The 25,731-nt window shown below is 45.3% G+C and overlaps 1 protein-coding gene across 7 annotated transcripts in view; it reads left to right on the forward strand.

Moving 5' to 3' along the window:
* MYO5B (myosin VB) overlaps positions 1-25,731 on the forward strand; it is a 291,350-nt gene that overhangs the window by 14,994 nt on the left and 250,625 nt on the right. For 3 of the 7 annotated variants that reach the window (XM_083465668.1, XM_083465670.1, XM_083465671.1), the window contains exon 1: positions 8,310-8,385. The exons of the other annotated variants lie outside the window; for them this stretch is intronic. In XM_083465668.1, coding sequence (XP_083321794.1) covers positions 8,344-8,385 — 42 coding nt within the window. In that variant the 5' untranslated portion in view covers positions 8,310-8,343. Of the gene's footprint in view, positions 1-8,309; positions 8,386-25,731 lie in introns of those variants that run through there. 7 annotated transcript variants of the gene reach the window in all.

Below are 25,731 nucleotides of genomic sequence, written 5' to 3' on the forward strand. Positions count from 1 at the left end.
TTCGCCAGAAGCGGCTTAGTCATGCTGGCCACATGACTGTACGCCGGCTCCCTTGGCCAATAAAGCGAGTTGAGCGTCGCAACCTCAGAGTCAGCCACGACTGGACCTAATGGTCAGGGGTCCCTTTACCTTCACCCAGGATGCGCTTCCAAAAACAATATGCGAACTGAAACACAGTGACCTTTCAAAATTTGTGCTTCTCTGGATTTTGCTGTGCAGTTCTCCAACCAAAGAATCTGTACAAAAAGATGAATTTTGGGGAAACTTGTTTGATGAACCATACCGTTTGGGGCAGCCCAAACCAAGGTTGATAGAAGCGCCTTCTCCAGAATAAATTTGGAGCTGAGATCATGCTCAGAGGCTCTTCTCCAGATGTCTCTGCCTGGAGAGGTTAAGAGGATTTCTGTTGAAGAGAGGGCTTGTGACGTTTTCCTGTACCTTTTTATTGAAGTCTCTCTCCCCAAGGGAGATCTTCCTGGTGCCTTCACTGTTACCTTTCAGGCACCAGTCAAAGGGTTTCCTCAGTGAGTTGGGCTTTTAATGTATAACTTGATTTATTTATACTGAAAGTTATACCCTATTTTTCCTCTCCAGTGGAGCCACTGGAAAGAAACAAAATATATAAAGGCCAAAACTGTAATCCCATTAGTAAAACCAGAACCAAAAATATCCCAAGACTAAAAGCATTGACATTGTGTAATGCTGCTTCTTATAGAGTCTTTTAAAAAAACTTTTATATTTGTATATGCAGTGTGTCTTTGATTTTTGAGTTGTTTTTTAGGGTATGCATATTATTGGATAAATTGCTGTGGATGCCAACTACACACTTTTAAAATATCTCTGCGTTTAGTTTCCCAAATGGTGCATGTTGGCAACTGAGGTACTATTTCTTGGTTAGCGGAGTCTGTAATCTGAAGCGTATGTAACCTGAAGCATGTGTAACCCGAGGTACCACTGTATTGCACAAGACGTTTAAAGTGCCGTCTGTTGTATGCTGGTTAGGTTAGGTTAGGTGTGTGTCTGGGTGCCTTTATTCCCTATAATAGCAAGAAATTGCCAGAAAGTGAAAAAAGCCAAGTTCATTCCTTTTTTATTCCAGCGTTTTTATTGTTGGCAAGTCTACGACTTCCTTCCGGGTGGCTTGGTGATTGCTGAGAGACGTTTTCCTTTCCCGAACCTGTGTGACAAGAGAGGGTTGACGTAATGAATACAGCGCCATTTGTTGTTTCTCTGGAACATTGGTTTGCATAGTACAAAACAAATCTTCATTTGAAACGTCAGGGAAATGTCTCCAACGCTGGCAGGGATGGTGCTCCTGAGCTGTTGGAAAGGAGGGCAGAGACCAACGCAAAAGAGTTAGGAACATAGGAAGTCATTCCAGAGGTGCATTTAGCAATGTATCCTCTGCAATGACTGACAGCATCTCTCCAGGATTTCAGACAGGCCTCTCTCTCTCCCATCCCTATCTAGAGATCCCTGGAAACTGAGCGTGGGACCTTCTGCAGCCACTGAGCCACTGAGACACGGAGCCCCGCTTGCTGTCCTGGCTTCTGCCTTAGCCACACACAGCCTCTTCCGGGCAGGGAGAGCCTTCATCCCGCTGCCCGGGAGAGGTTGCGCGCAGCTATCCCATAAGCCAGGACAGCAAGAGACTATCCCAGAAGCCAGATCCCTCTTGCTGTTCTGGCTTCTGGGATTCAGAATATTTTTTTTCTTGTTTTCCTCCTCCAAAAACTAGGTGCGCCTTATGGTCTGGTGCGTCTTATAGAGCGAAAAACACGGTAATTGGTGCGAACTGAACTCTGGAGGGAGCTGCAGAGACAGGATGGTGTTCAGAGATTCCTGGGCAGAAGTTTGGCCTGGCATTGCACCGGAGCCTTGCTGGAAGGACACCAGAGGGCAGACTCACCTTGCCAGTTTCCCCATTTAGAGGCCAGCGTTCAGGGGATGTGTGGGAGGGCCAAGCAGGTGAGGAATCCCTACCATCCTGAAGAGGCAGGTGTGAGAAGCATTTCTGGAAGGCAGGTTAGCCTAGGCTGCTTGGCACTCACACTGCCAGGAGGAGAGATTTGGAGGACGGTCTGCGTCAGGAGGTTCTTTGGAGGGCTGGCATATGAGTGACCCATGACAGAAGGCTGGGAGAAGCAAGGTTTTTAATATATATATATATATATATATATATATATATATATATATATATATGCTTTCGTAGATTTTCACGGGTACAGGAATGCAGGTTTTGGTGTCTTCGGGTGTCTTCCCGTGTAAGAGTTGGGGTGTCTGTGGCTCTCTCTTCCTCTTCTTCCCCAGTCAAGGAAGAAAAATATCTGCCATAGGCATGCCTAAAAAGACACTTGGAAATTTGTGTCGGCCTTGCCTCCCATAGTTATGTGCATAGGAAAGCATGTTGCTGTTGGGTTTCACTAGCCTTGGTCAAACTCCTGCCCTCTAGGCATAGCTGTCAACTTTCCCCTTTTCTTGCGAGGAATCCTATTCAGAATAAGGGAATTTCCCTTAAAAAAGGGGAAACGTTGACAGCTATGCCAGTGTGGTGTAGTGGTTAAGAGCGGTACAGTGGTACCTCGGGTTACATACGCTTCAGGTTACATATGCTTCAGGTTACAGACTCCGCTAACCCAGAAATATTACCTCGGGTTAAAAACTTTGCTTCAGGATGAGAACAGACATCGTGCTCCGGCGGCGCGGCGGCAGCTGGAGGCCCCATTAGCTAAAGTGGTGCTTCAGGTTAAGAACAGTTCCAGGTTAAGAACAGACCTCTGGAACGAATTAAGTACTTAACCCGAGGTACCACTGGAGTCTCGTAATCTGGTGAACCAGGTTCGCTTCCCCGCTCCTCCACATGCAGCTGCTGGGTGACCTTGGGCCAGTCACACTTCTCTGAAGTCTCTCAGCCCCACTCACACCACAGTGTTTGTTGTGGGGGAGGAAGGGAAAAGGACAATGTTAGCCGCTTTGAGACTCCTTCGGGTAGTGATAAAGCAGGATATCAAATCCAAACTCCTCCTCCTCCTCTTCTTCTTCTTCTAGGTGTTTTTGACTACAACTCCCATCAGCCCCAGCTGTAGTCCAGAACATATGGAGAGCACTAGGTTTGCCAAGGCTGGCGTAGGCCTCACAATAATCCCATAATTATGTGTGTTGCTACCAGGTTACACCAAGGAATACTAAGCCACGTGGTTGTTGTTGACTAAATGTGCTTGTTCTACAAGTCTCTCTCTAATCTCCTCTCTGCTCTTGCGGCATCATAACTAGGAATATCTTTTCCGAAGCTGTCTAGATCACCCATTGCAATTGAACAAATCGCTTAAGTCTTCTAGGCCTGTGCTTTTCCTGCACCCCACTCCCTGGTAAATAGATTCAAGCTTTAAGTCCATTAGACTTGATGCTCTCTTGTTCACTGGTAACATATTCCCTCCCATTTCCCCCTTGGGAAAGGCATTTATACAGCTATCATAGGATAAGCAAACCTCGGCTATTGATTTTTTGCTTTGGCTCTTGTGTCGAATAAGTGCATCTGAGGTAAGAATGATCCTGCCAGGAGCAGGGGCCGACTCAACTCTTCCCCAAGCCACTTGCAATGTTTACAAAAAACATTAGTGAGGTCATCTCAGATGGATGGAGCTTTCGCTTTCCTAAAAAATGCTGTGGCCTATAAATAGCTCAAGCCAAGTCAGCTTAAAGGTAAAGGTAAAGGGACCCCTGACCGTTAGGTCCAGTCGTCGCCGACTCTGGGGTTGCAGCGCTCATCTCGCTTTATTGTCCGAGGGAGCCGGCGTACAGCTTCTGGGTCATGTGGCCAGTATGACTAAGCCGCTTCTGGTGAACCAGAGCAGCGCACGGAAACGCCATTTACCTTCCCACCAGACTGGTACCTATTTATCTACTTGCACTTTGACGTGCTTTCGAACTGCTAGGTTGGCAGGAGCTGGGACCGAGCAACAGGAGCTCACCCCGTCGCGGGGATTCGAACCGCCGACCTTCTGATCAGCAAGTCCTATCTCTGTGGTTTAACCCACAGCGCCACCCGCGTCCCTCAAGTCTGCTTAGGTGTGATCAAATACCTTATCTATGTAAACCAGAGTTGGACATAACAAGTAAATCATGGTTGGTACGTTCTCTCCTGGGACATTTTTTCCACTTTTTATATGCATTAAACTCCTCTCTACTTTACATTCCTGAACTACTTTAAAGTCCCAAACTTTGGTTTTCTGACTTGACTGCGGAAGTATTCCAACAACTTTCTAATCCCTGTGAGTGATTTTTTGGGGGAGGCTAGCTACTTATTGATACCGATGTAAGATGTGCCATTTCAGTTTCCACATTTCCTATATTTCAGGTCTTATAACACACCCTAGACACCTGCTTGTTTGTGTGTCTTCTGAACAGAAGCTTTATTGGGTTAAAACGTTTGCATGGCTGGCTTATATAAGTGTCCCCAGAAATTAGTCTGCTGCATTTTGCGGTGCCAGGGTCATAGCGTGGGGCATGCCAGAGGAGCCAGATTTTTGAGGGGACACGAAGCAGGCATGATATTTTAACATTTCCCAACTTAATTTGCATTTTATTAATCTTTCAAATAATACAGTTGTTTTCTTTCCAAACAGCTAGTTTTGAAAATCAGGTAGAACTGCAGTGGAATAATGTTTGAGAGGCCTGGGACTAGAACATTTGCCCATTCGTAAATTGTAATTGTGAACGGATTTGTAAGCCAGTGTAGGGAGTGGAATTTATTTGGGGGTTTGTTTTTTTTAATAGTGTATTCGTTTTACAGGGACATCCATCTATTTCCAAGATCTCTAATGCACAGTTCTTCCCTGTCCTAAAGCAATGGATCTCAGCATTCTTTGCAAATGTGGACCACTCATAAACAGCTGGGGAACTCAACAGGCCACATAATAGATTGATTTTTTAAATTCTACGTGTCAAAGCACATAATAAATACCTCACACTTTAACAACTTTTTCCTTCAGGGCTGTCATGAAGTCCAAAAGCAGCGCCATGTCATGAAAGTCATAGGCCTCAGCCCAGGCTTCTGGGAAGAAGCTCAATGGATAAATTGTTAAAGAAAAATTTGTAGACTGCACTAGTGCAATATTATGAAGATTATGGGCCTTGGACCAGAGGCCTGTTAGCCTATTGGATAATTCTAGCCCTAGTGAAAATAACCTATATTTCTATAGTTGGGTGAGGGGACTTCAGTCTGGTACAGGGCCAATTAAGGATATTTTTTGACTGTTTTGCAACCTTTCCACGGACCACCTGAACATGGAGTTCATACACCACTGTTTATAAACGACTGATCTCAAGGGATGACAAGGCAAATGGTTCCACAGAATGTGTATAATCACAACCTTTTCCAAACCCATTTGCAGAACTGGAATATAAATATTGAAATACTAAATAAAAAAAAACCCAGCTACTAACTTTAAAAAAAACCCAGCGACTTCAGTGCTGCTGTGATGCAGACTCCAGAAACCACTTGTGACAGGAGTTGAAAATAAGATGTAGAAAGCATTCCCAGTACATGCGTAGAATGCATTACCACCTTGTGTGACATCAATGAAATACGCTGCGACAGAAGTGAGAGGCGGCGCAGGCATTATGGGACTCCAGGGATTTGCTGCATTGCTTCTGTCTTGAATTACAGCTAAGGATTTCCTCCTGTCAGGAAAGTGACAGCTGTAAATAAATAAATCCTGCCTGCAGCCAGCCTCGTGTACAAGAGAGAGTATAGAGGAGGAAACTCCCCTTGGCTGTGCTGGTTCAAATGTTACAGGGATTATTTTTAAAAAAAATAAATTTAAAAAATTCAGAATTTTTTATTTAAATTGGATTTTTAAAATAAAATGGTTTTGGAGGAAAAATCTTTCTAAATATAGTTTCCTATTTAAGTTACATTATTGTTCAAAGGCTACTTATCAGGAAATGATTTTTCATGGGCGTTAAAACTCAGTCTAAGTGTTGTTGTTTTTAAAGTTTAACCACATCAGTCAACAAACATGGATACATATGCTATAATGTTACTGCTTTAGTTAAATAAATTGTTTAAATTGTTACAGTGGTACCTCGGGTTACAGACGCTTCAGGTTACAGACTCTGCTAACCCAGAAATAGTACCTCGGGTTAAGAACTTTGCTTCAGGATGAGAACAGAAATTGTGCGGCGGCAGCGGGAGGCCCCATTAGCTAAAGTGGTACCTCAGGTTAAGAACAGTTTCAGATTAAGAACGGACCTCCGGAACGAATTAAGTTCTTAACCCGAGGTACCACTGTATTAAGGAAATGATTGATTTTTCTCCTTCCAATAAAGTACAGCAGAAAGGTTGTCCAAATATAAACTGTTAACTTATTAAACCTCACAATAATTTCATAATTATCTGTCTGTGTATTTCTAATAGTATAACCAAATCCGTAATTTTTGATATAACTGTAAAAACTGCTCTGAAAAACTACATTAGCTCCCAGTACGTTTCTGAGCACAATTCAAAGTGTTGGTGCTGACCTTTAAAGCCCTAAACAGCCTCGTTCCAGTACATCTGAAGGAGTGTCTCCACCCCCATTGTTCTGCCCGGATGCTGAGGTCCAGCACCAAGGGCCTTCTGGCGGTTCCCTCCCTGCGAGAAGTGAGGTTACAGGGAACCAGGCAGAGGGCCTTCTCGGTGGTGGCGCCCGCCCTGTGGAATGCCCTCCCACCAGATGTCAAAGAGAACAACAACTACCAGACTTTTAGAAGACATCTGAAGGCAGCCCTGTTTAGGGAAACTTTTAATGTTTGATGCATTACTGTATTTTAAATATTGTGTTGGAAGTCGCCCAGAGTGGCTGGGGAAACCCAGCCAGATGGGCGGGTTATTATTATTATTATTATTATTATTATTATTATTATTATTATTCCGAGCCTCAGCTGAGCTACTAAATTAAGGTCTCCCCCTGCGCCTCTGGTTCGTGTGAACCGGATCAGTGTGGGAGCTTGCTCAGCTGAGTCACGGCTTTCCCACACATTAGCTGTTAGCCGGGAGGCTGAAGAGCCTCAGCAAAGCCCTGCTGCACCTCTGGCTCGCGAGGAGACCCTCTCCGGAGCCTGGTAAAGTCTCTCCCCCCGCTTCCGGGTAGAAAAGGCAGTGGCCATAAAAGTGTTGGCGTGGAACGTCTGGATATAAATATGAAGATATAATGGTACAGTGGTACCTCGGGTTAAGAACTTAATTCGTTTTGGAGGTCCATTCTTAACCTGAAACTGTTCTTAACCTGAGGTACCACTTTAGCTAATGGGGCCTCCCGCTGCCACTGCGCGATTTCTGTTCTCATCCTGAGGTAAAGTTCTTAACCCGAGGTATTATTTCTGGGATAGCGGAGTCTGTAAACTGAAGCGTCTGTAACCTGAGGTATCACTGTATGCTACAAGTCTCTCTCAAAATGGCAACCAGGTTCCTACGGACTCCTTTGGCTGCAACCCAGCAGCCACCACACACAGTCGAGACTTAGGGTTTTTGTTCTTATCCTGAAGCAAAGTTCTTAACCCAAGGTACTACTTCCGGGTTAGCGGAGTCTGTAACCTGAAGCGTCTGTAACCTGAAGTGTCTGTAATCTGAGGTGTTGTTGTTGTTGTTGTTTAGTCGTTTAGTCGTGTCCGACTCTTTGTGACCCCATGGACCACAGCACGCCTGGCATTCCTGTCTTCCACTGCCTCCCGCAGTTTGATCAAACTCATGCTGGTAGCTTCGGGAACACTATCCAACCATCTTGTCCTCTGTCGTCCCCTTCTCCTTGTGCCCTCCATCTTTCCCAACATCAGGGTCTTTCCCAGGGAGTCTTCTCTTCTCATGAGGTGGCCAAAGTATTGGAGCCTCAGCTTCAGGATCTGTCCTTCCAGTGAGCATTCACGGCTGATTTCCTTCAGAATGGATCGGTTTGATCTTCTTGCAGTCCATGGGACTCTCAAGAGTCTCCTCCAGCACCAGAATTCAAAAGCATCAATTCTTCGGCGATCAGCCTTCTAATCTGAGGTACCACTGTACTAATATTGGGAATGGCTGCAGCTTGGAGCGCCTACTTTGCCAGCAGAAAGTCCTGGGTTCATTTCTGAGCATCTCCAGGTGGTCTGGGAAAGAGCCCTGCCTGAAATAGCTGGAGTGTTCCTGCCAGTCAGTGTAGGCATTATGGAGCTGGATGGACCAAATGGTCTGCCTCCTGTGCTCTACAGGTAAGCCTATTGGCTGTGTGGGTGGGGTGGAGCTTACTCAGCCAAGGGAGGTGCTGCTGAATATAAATGGTGTGGTCAGTCTGGAAAGATGCACCAGCAGCACTGACCAAGAGTGCCAGCATGCATAAAATCATCAGGCGGCTGCGGAAAGGAGTCAAGAAGGTAGGCAAAGTTCTCCTGGAAAATACATTTCCTGTTCTGCTTGGCCTCTTCCTAGGATATGATTATTTCTGAGTAGGCGTTCAGCACTTGCTTCTAACCATGGAGGGAAAATTTCCCAAGGCTGGTGTCAGCTGTTGAAGAGCTGTCCTCAAAAGGCACATTAGCTAAAGCAAGATTGAACTTTAATCTTGGGAAATGCAGTGGTCTCTGTGAACCTCTCGCAGTTGTTGTTTTTTTGAAGTGGGGTTGTAGAAGTGTAATCTAAGGACTTTTCGCTGGCTTGTATTATTTAATGAACTGCTTTCCGTGTGCCTCCCAGCACCATGGGTATACTGGCAACCATCCGCGAGCTGGAAAAAGCAGCTCTAATTTGTCTGTGTTGTGCATCGTTAAAGCAAATTATGTTAACAGAGCGCTGCTGCCAGGCTGGTGGGAATGGTCACTTCCTGTCCCACTGGATAATATTTCCTTCCAAGTAAGAAGTTCAAATCTACGATTCAACACCTTGAAATCTTGCATTGGATTTAAATGTGGGAAATACTTATCCGCTTTGGAGTGAAGTTATATTTTGAAACTGTAGTCGCCTTCAGGATGTCTAAGTGTTGTCGAACATCATGAGGGATAGAAACTTGTGTTCTTTTCTTAGTGAAAGCTGAGAGTCTTAACAGGGTTCAGCGGTATATGACTCTGCAACTTGTTGTTTTTATTTCTGTTTTGAGGTGGCCTAATAAACAGCATTTCCATGCGCTGCTCTGGTTTCACCAGAAGCGGCATAGTCATGCTGGCCACATAGCCTGGAAAAACTGTCTGTGGACAAACGTTGGCTCCCTCGGCCAGTAAAGCGAGATGAGCGCCGCAACCCCAGAGTCGTTCGCTACTGGACTTAATTGTCAGGGGTCCTTTACTTTTTTAAATAAAAAGTTGGCAGCTGCAGGGGCAAAGGAGAAGATGGAGTTGTTTGTGGAAATATAGGGAAGGGCCATAGCTCCTGCCTGAAACCCTGGAGAGCCACTGCCAGTCAGAATTGACAGTATTGAGGTAGTTGAACCAGTGGTCTGACTCGTTATAAGGCAGCTTCCTGTGTTTCTGTGCCTTGGGCCTAGGCAAAACCAAGATTTGTGCTGTGGCCATTATTTGGGTTTTTGGCCCTTCCTCCTCTCACGAGTTCATCTTGAAATGGTAGGGAGCTCTTTGCTCTGTCCTGGAGCTGGAGGACAGAGTTGGTGTCCACTTGTTCCAGCTCCATCTTTTCCCTGGGAGAAGTTGCACCAGAAGTCTTTGGTCTGGGTTCAGCGTTATGTCCAGCACACAAGGAGGATATCAGCGCTCTCCTTCTCCTCATCCCCAACAATGGAAGTAGAACGTAGCCATCCAACTTAGTAGCCACGGATGGCCTTATTCTCTTCCACAAATTTGTCTAACTGCTTTTCAAAGCCACCAGAATTGATCCCCTACATTTTGTGGTAGGAAATTCCATAACTTAACTCTGTGTGTGTGAGAGAGGAAATGCTTCCTGTTGCCTGTCTTGAATCGCCCAGCATTTGGTTTCATTCAATGGCCCCTGAGAATGACCAGCTTTCTAGTTATTCTACTGAGTAAATGCTTCTAAGTGGATTACTTAAACTCTCTGCCCAAGCAGTTTTTTCTTTCTTTGTCACTTCCACGTTTCCACCTGAAACTCTTTCACCCAAGTTGTCCCCTGCCCCTGGTGAGCTGTCATGGCTTCCCACAAAGAATTGTGGGAACTGTAGTTTGTTAAGGATGAAGAGAGTTATTAGGAACCTCCGCTTCCCCTCACAGAACTACAGTTCTCAGGAGTTCTCCGGAAATAGGGATTGATGATTAAACCACTCTTCTCTGTCAGGGGGAATAGGGGTCTCGTAACAGGTCTCAGGACCCTTAACAAACGACACCTCCCATTATTCTTTTGGGGGGAAGTTGTGACTGTTTAAAGTGGCATGAAAGTGGCTTTAAAAGTATCTTACAGATACAGTCATACCTCATGTTACGTCCACTTCATGTTAACGTTCTTTCAGGTTACGTCCTGCTGCGACCCAGAAGTACCGGCAAGGGTTACTTCCGGGTTCCGCCGCTCGCTCATGCGCAGAAGCGCAAAACGACGCCATGCGCAGAAGCAGCAAATCGCAATCCGCACAGGCACAAACGCACCACTGGGGGTTGCGTTCTTTTCATGTTGCGAACGGGCCTCCGGAACGGATCCCGTTCGCAACCAGAGGTACCACTGTGGAGCTTGACAGTGAGGGGGAAGCAAGATAAATGTGTGAGGATGCAGTTAAGACTGACTGTGTTTCTCCTTGGCTCAACTAGATGAGGCAAAACATTTCTATTTAGGCAATTTTTTATGAGAATAGCTCAGTTGGTAAAGTATAAAACTTTTAATCTGAGGGTTGTGGGTTCAAGCCCCAGATTAGACAAAAGATTTCTGCATTGCAGGGGGTTGGTTTCGATGACGCTTGTGGTCCCTTCGAACTCTGCAGTTCTGTGATTCTAAGTATGCTTTGCAGATAGTTCTGTACATGCGATTCTATCATTGGGATTGCGCTGTGCGGTTTTCTAAAAGTGTCTGGGGAGCGGGAAGAGGCAGGCCAGAAAATGCTTTCTGTAAATAGCATGTGAGATTTTCACTGAGGTTCTTCTAAAACCAGTTTTTAATCTGGCGAAAAAGGGATTCATCACTGCACCCCCCTCTTTCTCTTTCTTTCTCTTCAGAGAAATACTGTAGAATCCTTTGCAAAGCAAAAGGTGCACTCAGTCCAAACCAAGAAGTTCATGTATAACCAGTCTGGCAGCCTGCTTGTTGCTTCTCTGCTTCTTTGAGTGCCACCCGCCACTTTGCTTAGTCACAGCTTTTGAACAGGCACAAGTAGGTCAGCTGGAGCGAGGCAGCCTTGTGAAGCATGGATAGTATTTCCAGACCAGTGCTGTGTGGAATCGAAGCACGACACCCCCTCTTTTTGCTATGATTGGTCTGGAGTGCTTCGGCTTTGACAGTCCGGTAGCATGTGGAACTTGCTACCGGACCTTGAACATTTCTTGCCTGAATCCCTCAGAATCATAGAGTTGGAAGGGATGCTGAGGGTCATCTAATCCAACCCCTTGCAATACAGGAATATGCAGCTGTCCCATACAAGGATCGAACCTACAACCTTGGCGTTATCAGCACCACGCTCTAACCCACTGAGCTATCCAGCTTAATTCCCTCTTGCTCAACAACCCAACTATGGAATGCTCTTCAAAGTGAGGCCCACCCATGGCCGACTTTTAACACATTTTTACACCAGGTTAAACCTTCCTCTTTACCCGGGAAGATGGCTTCACCTTAGCTTGGTCCACATGCTGTTGATGTTTCTACTGTTCTGTTGCTGATGGGATTCGTGAGGTGGTTGCTTTGTTAGTGTTTCAGATTTCATAGGTTTGTAGAGTTGAAAGGGAAATCTAATCCAACTCCCTACATTGCAGGTATCTCAACTAGAACATCCATGACAGATAGGCATCCAACCTCTGCTTAAAAATCTCCAAGGAAAGAGAGTTCATCACCTTCCAATGTATTGTTTGCCATAGTTGCAACTCTGTAATTTGATTTGGTTGCCCAGAGACTATTTTTGTCTGGTGGCTAATGAAACAACACTTGAGCATCGCTTGCTCTTTCTGTACCTGGGCTTCACAGATTCATCTTTAGGAATATAGAAAGCCGCCTTCTATGCAGTAGGCTCATTGACCCACCTCACTCTTGTTGCTGACACTGACTGGTGATGACTTTCCAGGTGTTTGACTAAGGACCTTATTGCTACCTGGCAATGTCAGTGACTGACCATGGGACCTTTAGCCTGATACTAAATTCTGATCTACTGTTCCCCATCTTACCTCTTAAAAAGTTGCTCCAGGTGATTGGGAGATCTTCCAGAATGATGTTCTGTGTCAGAGAGCGAGCAGGCAGTAAATCACACCATTTGAAGTTGGAGTCAATTCTTTATTAGCAAAAACACAATCTCCACAGACTTGGCTGAGGGTCAGGCCTAATGAGCACAGCAGCTCATTCCCAGCTAGCCTTCATGGAATCAGTTGCCGGGATTGAAAGTCCCTGCCTCTCCACAGCCCTCCTCTCCAGGGCTTTCCCCAAACAATCAAGAGACTGTGCCTGCGTGCAGCTTGTCGCTGCTCTGCCCATTTCAGCCCTCTTCTGGTTCTGCTCACTAAGCCCTGTTACCTCTTCAACTTCCCATACCTCCTCCTCCCAGTCTTCTCCCTCTGACCACTCATCGTTGTCCCACCACCAGTCACAGGGCTCTGAGCCTTCTTTCCTTGGTGGTTCCCCAGTTGCTTCCTCCCACCATCCCTCTGTGTCCAACCAGCCCATGACATCCCGATGCAGTTCAAGGTGCTGTAGATGGAAATAAAAACTGAGAAACTCACCTTGAATTTGTAGAAATCAGCCCTTTTCATACCAGCTTGTCCACCGATTTATGGATTTATCATTAGCTTTTTCTAATCGATATTCAAAGCGACTTATGACCAAATAATTTATATTGCCTCCCATTTTATTTTCAACATGAACTTTATTTTCAGAACAAGTTTTGGGAAAGTACTTGGTTATGGTCTCCAAAATGAGATTTCGATCAGCCTTAATTGTCTTTGGAGCTGAATGGCAGAAGATAGGATTTGTATGTGCTTTCTGAAATACAGGCTGACTCACTGCTATCTCCCCTCCATTTCCTAGGAAAGAGTATTGTTTTGTTGATGTAGGAGGTAGAGGTTTAAAATGTGCTGCTAGTGTATATTTGAATGAAAATACTGAAAATCATGTCAGTGGTGAAAATAGAATGTTTTTCAGGTCAGGTTGCCTTTTTTAGGGGGGGGGGAATGAAAAACAAATCAAAAACAAATTGAAGGCTCTGGAGATGGAAATAAGTGTCTGTATTTATTGTATGAAAAACACCTCTCCAAGATGAGATTTAAAGGGATGCTGCAGGCTGGGTTTGCAAAGGGTAGGTGTGGGAAGCAATATTGGCTTATAAAGCTGTGACTTGACCCAGCAGAACCATCTGAATGCTCTCCACTATTCCCTTTCTGCAATAAAAGGATGTCAAGACAAAAACTGAGAAAGAAATACTTTAAAATGCAATGCATAACAATAAAACCACAGGAGAATCAAGTTTGCGAAGTACTTAAGCGTGATATAATTAAGAGCTTGAAGAAAAGCTAAGGTGCAGTTTTCAAGAGCATGGCAGAGGTGCAAGAGCTCCATTTAAAAAAAAACCAGGGCTAAGCTCTTAAGTATTTCTGACACCCAGTTCCTAAACCGGCTGGGTGACAACGTAGAGGTTAGGGCCGTTGATCTCAGTGATGCGTACTTTAGATGCTTTCAGTTCTGGCATCGCTCTTTAGCAGTGGGCGGTTGCAGCGTTTAGATAGGGTGGTGTCTCAGCAGCTCTTGTGCAAAGTTAAGTGCTTTAATTTTACTATAATGGGTTTGGCGTTGAGGCATGAGCCTGCGCTTCTCTGCACACTTTGGAAGGTGCTTGTCAGTGTGTACATAGCTGTGACTTTTTCATTACCTTGCTTTGTTATCTCGCTTAGCGCAGGTGAGGCTGATGGAAGCTGTTGCCCAAAACACCTTGCGGTGTGCCAGGTTCAGGGAGGGGGTGGTGTGGCAGATTGGAAGAGCAGCTATAGTGTAACTTCTCAGAAACATACCTGTGTGTTAGTTCAGACATTCTTAGGGACCATGTCAGGGAGCAATCATTCTGATAAGATGAGGAGTGACGGTTAACCTGGCTGAATCCAACTGCTCTTCATGGTACAAATTCTTGTACAGTTTCTCAGCAACTATGTTGCGTGTTAGAAACTGGGGTACAAAAGCTATTCACCCCATGGCTCCTGGAACCTCGACCGTGGGTGCGAAAACAAAATGTCTGTAGTCACATTTTTAAAAATTCAGAAACACTTTTTATTTATTTTATTTTATTTTATTTATTTTATTTTATTTTATTTATTTTAGAAAAGCATGAACTCTTTTTAAAAAAAAATAATAATTCAGCACTTTATTATTTTTTAGATTTGGAGGAAAACGTACAACTTTTGAGATTTACAAACAATCCTATGAAAACATTGCCCAGTAAACAGCTTAACTCTAAAACGCAACATAACTAGACTGGCTAGCCTCTCTAGTAAGTCGGTTGCCAGTCCGTAGCTTTTAAGTACCGTACATAATTTCATCTGGGCTCCATATCTCAGCAGCATGTAGAATGGAAAGATTGTCTCCAGGTAGAGGGTCTTCTTGGTAGTGACGTCCTCCCTTTAGATGTCAGGGAAATAAACAACTACAGTACCTGACTTTTAGAAGACATCTGAAGGCAGCCCTGTTTAAGGAAGTTTTTAATGTTTGATGTTTTACAGTGGTGCCTCGCAAGACGAAATTAATCCGTTCCGTGAGTCTCTTCGTCTAGCGGTTTTTTCGTCTTGCGAAGCAACCCTGTTAGCGGCTTAGCGGATTTGCGCTATTAGTGGTTTAGCGGCTATTAAAGGCTTAGCGGCTATTAAAGGATTAGCGGATTAGCGGCTAAAAGGCTATTAGCGGCTTAGCGGCTTAGAAAAAGGGGGGGCGAAAAAAAATCGGAACACTTGCAAGACGTTTTCGTCTTGCAAAGCAAGCCCATAGGGGAAATCGTCTTGTGAAGCAGCTCAAAAACGGAAAACCCTTTCGTCTAGCGGGTTTTCCGTCTTGCGAGGCATTCGTCTTGCGGGGCACCACTGTATTGTATTTTTGCTATTATTCTGGGAAATGCAGCCAGGTTAAAGACCTGCCTCTTTTGGTGCCATGCGAGCCAGGTGATCCATGAGGCACCAAAGACATGTGTCCTTTGGTACTGCCCTACCCCGCAGATCATCTGATTTGCGCATGTATTTTGGTGCCGTGCTGCTGAGTGAATCAACTGATTCACGGGGCAGCGCAGCACCAAAAGAGGCATGTATTTTGGTGCTGACTGGTGCAACATTGCAACCACGCCAGCAAGGCAGATGTTCTGCCACGGAGCTACCGCAGTCCTTCCCTATTAAGGGAGGGGGAATCACTTCAGACACCCACCTGTCAGTTTGGAGCTGGCACTGCTCTGCTTCTCCGGGCTGAAAGCAGGCTGTTGGCTGAGCCCACACAGAGGCTGGATCCAAAATGGAGCTTCGACCTGCCATTCTTAATAGCTGCACCAGTGGAACTTCTGCCTGTCATGCAAATATTAAAGGTGCGGGAGAGCAAAACAAATGAAACCAACCACATGGCATATCTAGTTGCACATTGTATCTGAGCCAGTAGCAACCTACCCCAGACATCACATTGTTGACTTGCATGAGTTTGAACAGGGGTACCTGCCAGTGTTTTCCATGTTCACACAACTCATAAAGGCTTAGGAGTTGCACTAGGGTAAATTGCATGTTGCAGCAGCAGGGAGCGGGGGCTAGAGTTTAATCTTTGTCCTTCTCTACAGGGAAATACAACTCTGTAGTTGACATTTTTTGTTTTGTTTTGCTGCTATTGCATGTGCATATTTCCTAAAGCAATGTGGCTTATTTTCTGCAAGCTGTGTCCTAGGCCTAGAGCCCATAAATTCAGCTCACAGCTTAATGAATTGGTCCCTTATCAAGTAAATCATGAGTCCTGGGGAATTTATATGTCTGATTGCTTTTCACTTTTCTTTCTGTTTACCTAGCCTTTCGTCTCCATTACTGCGCTAATAACACTTAGATTGAGATTGGATGCACTCATCTAAAGGCTGTGGGAGCTGGGGGGGTTGGTGGGTCCCTTTGAGCCTATCATCCCGCAGAACATTGCCTCTCTTTAAATCTTGTGGAAAAGAAAGAGTTGGCACGTAAGACCTTTTTAACATCAACAAACGCCAGGTGCATTCAGAGACATCAGGTCACCACCTACTCGTAGTTCTGTCTCCATTTACTTTTCATTCCAGCTATTCCATTAAAATTTGCTAAGATGTAAAGCCCTCGACGAGAGAACACCCCAAAGTCAACAAGAAAATTCTGTGGGTGTCCAGTGTGCTATTACCAAATCCAAAAATGCCAAGAATTATTTTTTTTTGGGGGGGGGGTTTGCTCCCTCAACAGATAAAGCCAGAGTGGCTTTATCTGTGGCTATGGCAGAAATAAGACCCCTTTGGGGTCTTCCATTTCAGGCTCAGGTTGTATATATGTTTAAAACCTAAACAAACCTAGGCAAACCTAGACAGCATCTTAAAAAGCAGAGACATCACCTTGCCGAAAAAGGTCCGTATAGTGAAAGCCATGGTTTTCCCAGTAGTGATGTATGGAAGTGAGAGCTGGACTATAAAGAAGGCTGATTGCCGAAGAATTGATGCTTTTGAATTCTGGTGCTGGAGGAGACTCTTGAGAGTCCCATGGACTACAAGAAGATCAAACCTCTCCATTCTGAAGGAAATCAGCCCTGAGTGCTCACTGGAAGGACAGATCGTGAAGCTGAGGCTCCAATACTTTGGCCACCTCATAAGAAGGGAAGACTCCCTGGAAAAGACCCTGATGCTGGGAAAGAGAAGGGGACGACAGAGGACGAGATGGTTGGACAGTGTTCTCGAAGCTACCAGCATGAGTTTGACCCAACTGCGGGAGGCAGTGGAAGACAGGAGTGCCTGGCATGCTCTGGTCCATGGGGTCATGAAGAGTCGGACACGACTAAACGACTAAACAACATCATAAAGACACCACAGTCTCTGCTGTGCCTCATTTCCAAAAGGAAACACGAATCCCTGGGTATCTCACACCGCTTGGAGATTGGAGTCGTGTTCCTATCATGCTCGTTTTGAAACCACATCGTTTTGAAACCTGCGGAAACTTTTCAGAGAACTACAGTTTAAAAAGTGAAAGAATGCCATCGTTATTCCAGTACAGCAGTACCTCGAGTTACAAACGCCTCATGTTACAAACTCTGCTAACCTGGAAGAGTTACCTCGAGTTGAGAACTTTGTCCCAGGATGGGAATGGAAATCGTATGCAGGTGACGCAGCAGCACACCTCTAGTTAAGAACTGTTTCAGGTTAAGAACGGACCTCCGGAACGAATTAAGTTTGTAACTAGAGGCACCACTATAATGTGTTCAGGCTAACCAGATCCCTTTGGGAGAGGTTCAGATGAAGGCTCTTTTTGATTACAAAATGGCATTTGGGATCTAAGAGGCTCAAGCAAATTTTCAATCTTTCACTGATTTGCTAAAACAGTCCTCCATGAATAATTTAGTTCTTATATTTCAGCAGTAAGGAGTGTTTAGCTGGTGTGATGTGACCAATAGTATTTTCGCCTGAAGCCATATGGATTATGTATGGCCCACTTGCGCCTTTCTTATCCCAGGGACACAAGGCATTCAAGCAATCTCTTGTAGGAGAGCAATATTCCCGATTGTGTGTTGTTTACAGCTTCCAGGTCATGTGGCCAGCATGACTAAGCCGCTTCTGGCGAACCAGAGCAGTGCACGGAAATGCCGTTTATCTTCCCGCCGGAGCGGTACCTATTTATCTACTTGCACTTTGACGTGCTTTCGAACTGCTAGGTTGGCAGGAGCTGGGACCGAGCAATGGTAGCTCACCCCGTCGCGGGGATTTGAACCGCCGACCTTCTGATTGGCAAGTCCTAGGCTCTGTGGTTTAACCCACAGCGCCACTGCGTCCCTGCTCACACACATTGTAGAGCCCTTTAAACTAATTTAGATTCAGTTGTATTTGTTTTGGGAGCGGTTGCTGCTGCTGCTGCTGCTCCCTGCCTGTCCCATAGTGGTTTGGAAGGAAGGGAGTTCACAAAGTGCTGCTGGTCAATTAAAGTTCCCTGCTTGTCATTTAGGAGGTGTTTGGGGATATCATGCTCTTAATCCTCTTTTAAAGCCAGTTTTGGATTAGTGCCGCAGTTCAAAGAACCTTGCATGTAGCAGCAGGCTGTGCACCCAGGACTAGGCATCAAACTCCAGCTGCAAAATTAATTGTTGGTGCTGGACCTGTGGGGGGGCGGTATAGAGGGGAAATACAGTAAGTTTGCCAACAAGAAGCTTGCCTTGAAGCATCATGTATTTGGTTCCTGTGTTTCCTGTGTGCCCCCCCCCCAATTCCTTTCACCCGCTTCATGTTGCATCTTTTTATATTGTAAGCCTGCCTTGTTCCTCTGTCGATATGTAAGCCACTCTGGAAGCTTCCAAAGACTTGGGTATAAACGGTTTAATTAAACAAGCAGAAGCAAATTAGAAGAAAATGAGCGCTGCTAGTTTGTTTGTCTCTGTTTAAACATCTGTGGTAGATGCAGTTTGGGTAAAAGCCAGAAGCTTTGGCGATGGCCTGCTGCAGAATTGCATTTGTTTTGAGTCAAGCCGGAATTTCTTCAGAAGAAATAATGGAGACATTCAACTAGAGGACATCTTCAAATAGAGGACTGTCCTTGAGTGCTCACTGGAAGGACAGATCCTGAAGCTGAGGCTCCAATACTTTGGCCACCTCATGAGAAAAGAAGATTCCCTGGAAAAGACCCTGATGTTGGGAAAGATGGAGGGCACAAGGAGAAGGGGACGACAGAGGACGAGATGGTTGGATAGTGTTCTCAAAGCTACCAGCATGAGTTTGACCAAACTGCGGGAGGCAGTGGAGGACAGGAGTGCCTGGCGTGCTCTGGTCCATGGGGTCACGAAGAGTCGGACACGACTAAACGACTAAACAACAACAAGCCCTTGGTAAAGTAGGGCATCTGGGCACCCTAAGTCTTGACTGTGTGTGGTGGGTGCTGGGTTGCAGCTGAAGGAGTTCGTAGGAACCCAGTTGCCATTTTGAGAGAGACTTGGAGCGTATCCGCACTACAGACTTGAAACTGGCTCGATTGTCTCTAACACTTAATTCCCAGTGTTGTCGCCATTTTTTAGTTCCCAGGATTCTTTGGGTAATAGTCAAAAAATATTATAAAATGGAGTGTAGGTACACCGTTTGAATCTGGGTTAAAAAGATGTTTTGATAGTTCTTTCGGTGACAGTGTAATAAAAATGAATGTAAGCCACCCGTTGGTTTAATGGCTGATGGGTCAAAGCCTTCACCACGTGCCAGAGGTGGATGACGGGTTAAGGCAAATGTGACTCCTGGTTCTCCAAGAAGTCTTAATTACCTAGGGCCATTCTGCCAATTAAGTATCACGCTTGCCCCCAGATTAAGGAAATGCCATCCCATGAGCATGTGTGTGTCAGATTCCACTTCGCTCAGTTGGTCACATTTAAAGGATTTGCATGAGTGAACTATACCTCGGTGTGTGTCAATGCATTCCTAAATGAGAACCACTCCTGTTTGTGGCTGTAATAATCCCTTATCAGTTTTGGCTTCTACTATTGTGGTTGCACACATCCTGAGCTTAAAACATGACTTCCTCTTGGAAACTGCCTTAAATGTTTTCACTCAACATGTTTACTGGAAGGCACAGCGTCATCCTATATATGCCCTTTGTGAACTGGTTCTCCTCATCTAGTCAGAACGGCTCCATCCACATACAGGAAAGAGTTACTGTTTTGCAAAAGTGCCTCTAAAATTAAGAAGAAGAAAAAAAGAGGGGAACTAAAGTAGGGGAAGAACCTCCAAAACAACTCAGAGGATTGAACACGCTCAGTGGGCATGGAATGCTGACTGATGGTTAGGGCGGTGGAAATCCAGAGGGAGAGGAAAATGTAGGCATAGGCAAACTCAGCCCTCCAGATGTTTCGGGACTACAACTCCCATGATCCCTAGCTAATAGGACCAGTGGTCAGGGATTATGGGAATTGTAGTCCCAAAACATCTGGAGGGCCGAGTCTGCCTATTCCTGGGAAAATGGAATGGACTAACCCATCTGGCCAGGGATAGCCTAACTTCTGTGTAACCTCTAGGTTAGATTACTGCAATATGTTATATGTGGGGCTGCCTCTGAATATATTTTGGAAACTTCAGCTGATGCAGAATTTGACAACCAGGTTGCTCACTAGGGCAAGACGAGTTGAGCATATAATGCTGATCCTGGCCCAACTGGACTGGCTGCCAGTTAGTTTCCGGGCCCAATTCAAAGTGTTGGTGCTGACCTATAAAGCCTTACATGGTTCAGAACCACAATACCTTAAGGAGCACGTCTCCCCATACAAACCAACCTGGACCCTGTGCTTCTCATCCAAGGTCCTTCTCTGAATCCCATCTTCTCGAGAGGTTCAGAGGGTGACAGCATGAGAACAGGCCTTTTCTGTGGTGGCTCCCCATCTGTGAAGGCTCACCTGGTGCCATCATTACAGATCTTTGGGCACCAGGTGAAAACATTCCTCTTTACCCAGGTATTCGGCCATTAAACAATCTATGGCTTTTTAAGGGGGGTGGGCTGTTACTATGCTTTTCCTGGGGTTGCTTTACTGTTTTTTTATTATCATGTTATGGAAATTATGTTTTTGATGTTGTACACTGCCCTGGGATCTTTGGGTAAATGGCAGTATATAAATTAAATAAATAGTAATAATAACAACCTGGAAAAGAGGCAAGGATGGATGGAATTGTGAACAGGAGCACTCCAAATTGCCAATGTGTTGGTGGTCCCACATAAAGCAGCTTTAGACTGAGTTCAAATATATCCCATAATGGACTGTCTGCTCTCCTCATGTTCTCAGGTGGGTGTCCCCTTACTGCAGGGGTCAGCAACCTTTTTAAGCCGTGGACCGGTCCACCGCCCCTCAGACCATGTCAGACTATATTTTGTTGTTTTTTTTTTAAAATGAACAAATTCCTATGCCCCACAAATAACCCAGAGATGCATTTTAAATAAAAGCACAGGTTCTACTCATGTAAAAACACACGGATTCCTGGACCTTCCGCGGGCCGGACTGAGAAGGCGATTGGGCCACATCTGGCCCCTGGGCCTTAAGTTGCCTACCCTTGCCTTACTGGGAGCAGATGGGGGAGTGAGCCTGGGATTGTCCTCATTAAGAAGGATGTGCTCTGTCGTTGAAATTTGAATTGTCCTGTAACTTCCCCCCTGACTTCAGTGAGACTTCCATGAAAGTGTGCTTAGGGTAAAGGTGAAGGGACCCCTGACCATTAGGTCCAGTTGTGACCGACTCTGGGAAACCAAGTAAATACCACAAGTCTGAAGTCCACTCACCCCTGAATTATTAGAGGCTTTCCTGTGTGAAATATACTCGGAGTTGAGTGTGGATTTCATGCTCTTTATTCAGCTCATAGTAGTGAGGAATGAATGTCCCCCCAAATATCTGCTTTATATACATTATTTACACAATGGGCCACACCTGATTGGCTAATTCTGGGATTCTCCTGTGGGCCAATCAGGTTGCGGATTCGCTTTCACCTGGAGCTGGATTGGGTGGCTCATGCGGACCAATCATACTGCTGCATTGTTCTAGGACCAGTCAGACTGCTGCATTCTGAATCCTATTGTTCTAGGATCAATCAGACTGCTGCCTTTTGGATCCTATTCAACTCTGTACATAACACTGTGTAGTCATGGATTACTCAGAGTCTTTGAGTATCAGATGCAAACTTCCAAATTCGCCATCTTTCTGGAAACAGGGGCCACACTGTACCAAATGCAACAGCTCCTAATGGACACGGGTGGTGCTTCTTCCGGGCTGTTGAGGGGGCACTCCTACTGCTCCCCTGGATGATTTCAGTGATGGAGTTGGGGCATAGGGAGCCCCAGGTTCTGTACATAATGAAGCAATAGTGAGAGAACAATGGGTTTGAAAGACTCGTTCCCCTCGCTTGCGTGTGCTTTTGTAAACATGGTATGTTAATTACTATTTATGAATCGCAGCGAGATGCTCTCACGAAGCCACAGCATTTAAGGTTGCTTTGTATCTTTGGAAAGCCTTTCTACCCTTGTGTGCCCTTGCTTCACCTTTCCGTTGGTAGGAATTTTTGACTCTGTGCCACGCTCTTCTGGCTTGGGTGATTTGTTAAACAATTTAATTTGTGAACTTCGGGGTGATTTGCAGATGGGTATGAGTGGATCTGAAGAAGAATAAAATCCTAATGGAATTTTGCCATGATTTAAGGCATTGGGGGGGGGAGGGGCTTTGGGATTGCATATTATTTCCCCCATCCTCCACCCCCTGCGCCCCAAGTCCATCAAGCACAATGCCCTCTCCACCTCCTGCCACTAAGAGAAAGCTGGTCATAACCAGCAGTTAAGGATAAGAATCAGCATTGTGGTTAATGCGAATGTGGGTTCAGTCTTTACTATGATTTGAATCAGTCTTTGCCATTGCCTGGATAGGCAGGGAGAATGTACAAGGAAACAGTGAAGGCTGCTGCAGCTTTTCCACTGCCCAGCTCCATTATTTTTTTTATCTGCTCTCCTGAGTGGTGGTGGGAACTGAGCAAAGAGGAAGAGGATGAATGAGAAGGAGCAACAGAGAGCTGTGATCTGCCACAGGCTCCTTTCTCGTTGAAGTGCTTGTCGGACCACACTGACCATTGATTCTGGTCCCGATTTGAGGGGGGGGGGAGTCTTGGTATTGGTGGAGGAAGGAGAAGCATTGATGGAGCAGGGCATGGTTGGCACTCCCTTACTGGTAAAGTTGGTGGAGCCTACTGGATTATTCCATAGTGATTCATGAATTATGTGTGACAACCTGGCATGTTGCCTGTTAGAAGAACACAAGAGGAGTAGCTTTTGCCTTGGAAAATAGCAACATGCTGGCTGCGGTTTTATCTATGACAAATGGTGAGATCAGTTGCCAAGCCCTGATAAGTGCCCCATAATCATAAAGGGACCTGCTTATTGCAACAACCGGTCCATACCTGGGAGTATACAATCTGAGTAAAGGTTTGGTTATGGGGTGGGTGTGGCAAGACCTACCACTCTCTCCCTCTGTTGGCTCTTGCTTTGCATTGGTGGCTTGGGACCTGTGCTTGCTGCTTGGGGCTGATGGTTTTTATTGCGCCCAATGCAGTTGAGCTGTGCTTGGCCACCTTCACGCCCTGAAATCTATGTTTCTCCATAAAGTACCATGGCAACTGCTGAGAGATGGGAGGGGACCTTGAAAGTCACACTTTTGAGCCTTAGTGGACTAGTGATTTTTCCCTTCTGTGCGGATGTAAAAGGGAAGCCTGTTTGTCCTATATGTGAGGATTCCGCTGCTGTGCTGGTTTTTATTTTTTTATTAGAAAAAGCTTTTGTTCATATCCTGGTCCCTTGGTCCTGCCCACTGGCTGTCTGGTCCTACTTGGGTAGGGTCGTCAAGATACAAATTTGACCCTCAAGGTGAAAAAGCTTTCATTTATGTGTTCTTATTTAGCACAATTAGGGACGCGGGTGGCGCTGTGGGTAAAAGCCTCAGCGCCTAGGGCTTGCCGATCGAAAGGTCGGCGGTTCGAATCCCTGCGGCGGGGTGCACTCCCGTTGTTCGGTCCCAGCGCCTGCCAACCTAGCAGTTTGAAAGCACTCTCAGGTGCAAGTAGATAAATAGGGACCGCTTACTAGCGGGAAGGTAAACGGCGTTTCCGTGTGCGGCTCTGGCTCGCCAGAGCAGCTATGTCATGCTGGCCACGTGACCCAGAAGTGTCTCCGGACAGCGCTGGCCCCCGGCCTCTTGAGTGAGATGGGCGCACAACCCTAGAGTCTGTCAAGACTGGCCCGTACGGGCAGGGGTACCTTTACCTTTATTTAGCACAATTATATCCCACCTTTCTTCCAAGGAGCTCAAAGTAGTGTACATGGCTCTGCTTCTCTCCTATTTATCATCACAACGACCTTGTTGGGTAGGTTAGGCTGAGAGAGACAGCCAAGGTCAGCCAGTGAGTTTAATGGATGAGTGAGCAGTAGGACTCTGGTTTCCCAGGTCTTAATACAACACTGCAATCACAGCACCACACTGGCTTTCCACTGCTGTAATTAAACCCTTTCTCCAGTTTGCACCAGTATTTTCTGAGTCTGGTTGAAATGAGTCCAGGGCTCCATAGGTGGCAGTTTAAGGAATTCATCAAAAGCTGTAGGGTGTGTTGCTTGCTTTTTACAGCTCGTGTCATCTTGAATCCCTGCGGAGTTCGTGCTTTTTATTTGTTTTTGTTTAAAAAAGAACTTCTTAAAATCAGTACAGCTCCTCCTGGATCAAGTGGGTGGTGTTGGAAGCAATGGTGTTGCCTCAGTTCCTTTTCTCCCATGTGGAACTGCCTTGGCAAAGAGAGATGATGAAATATGTAGGAGTTTGCTTAGCTGTGGGTCGGCAAGAAACCGTAAAACTCGAGCCAAAGTAGACAGATGGAAGGTACTCCATTTCCCATTATGGAGGTGGATACGTAGAACGATTTACCAATTAGCATTCTGTTACCAATGCACTATTTGTTGATGGAGGCTCTTTGGACTCATTTCACTGTGCACAAGAGAATCTATTTGAAAAATAACATTTGTTATAAATGTATTTAATAAGGTTTGCCAGGGCAATGCAAGAGACTCCACCAGGTGCAGACTGTACTTATGGATTTTTCTCTCTTTTATGTACTGTCACCCTTACTTTGAATTTATTCCATAGTTTAACCTTTCCAAGAGGTTCACAGCTGCAGTCCTGGCCTTTTCCCAGTTGATTGATCTCCAGGTACCAACTGAGTGCAACCACTGCCCTCACCCAGGAAATCAGTTTAGCCACTGGAAAAAAAATGTGCTTATGATATGACTGGTTTTTAATTTTTCTCTGTGTGGTTGCTCATCATTCCTTATCACTTTGGGTAAAAAGTGCCCTAAAATTTGGATAGAAATGATTAAGGCAAACCGATAAGACAGGATGTATAATATCGGGATCCAAATGTATCAAATGGAATGCCCAACTTTTATAGATAAAATTACGGATATTTTAATGGGTTTCAGTATGCAGATGCAGAGGGAAAACGTCCTTGCGTATTGGGGTGATACCTTTGTAAAAAGATATACTCCAAGAATTTAAATCCCCTTTCATTTTCTGAATAGGATATAGTTTGATGGAGAGTGTCTTTTGGCTTGGTCTCTTAGATCTATAAGACCTTGTGGAACTTGATCAAGGCGCACTGTGCAGAATCTTCTTAAGTAAAATAAATCCATATCACGTTGTCATCCAACCTGCCCAATTTTTGTAACAGTATTTTTTTAAAATCTAGCCAATATAAGTCTGCTAGCTGTCAAATACTAGTGTGTGGTGTGATAAAGATAAGAAGCAATTGCATCCCGTCATTAATGTGCCCCTGTCATGGACACCATCTGATAACAGGTCAGGACCTGTGTTCCTTCCTATATTGATGGACTACAAGTCCCATCACCATTGCCCATTGGCTGTGCTGGCTGGGGTGATGG

This window comes from Podarcis liolepis (genome assembly GCF_965112155.1).
Source record: "Podarcis liolepis genome assembly, chromosome: 11".
Taxonomy (NCBI): domain Eukaryota; kingdom Metazoa; phylum Chordata; class Lepidosauria; order Squamata; family Lacertidae; genus Podarcis; species Podarcis liolepis.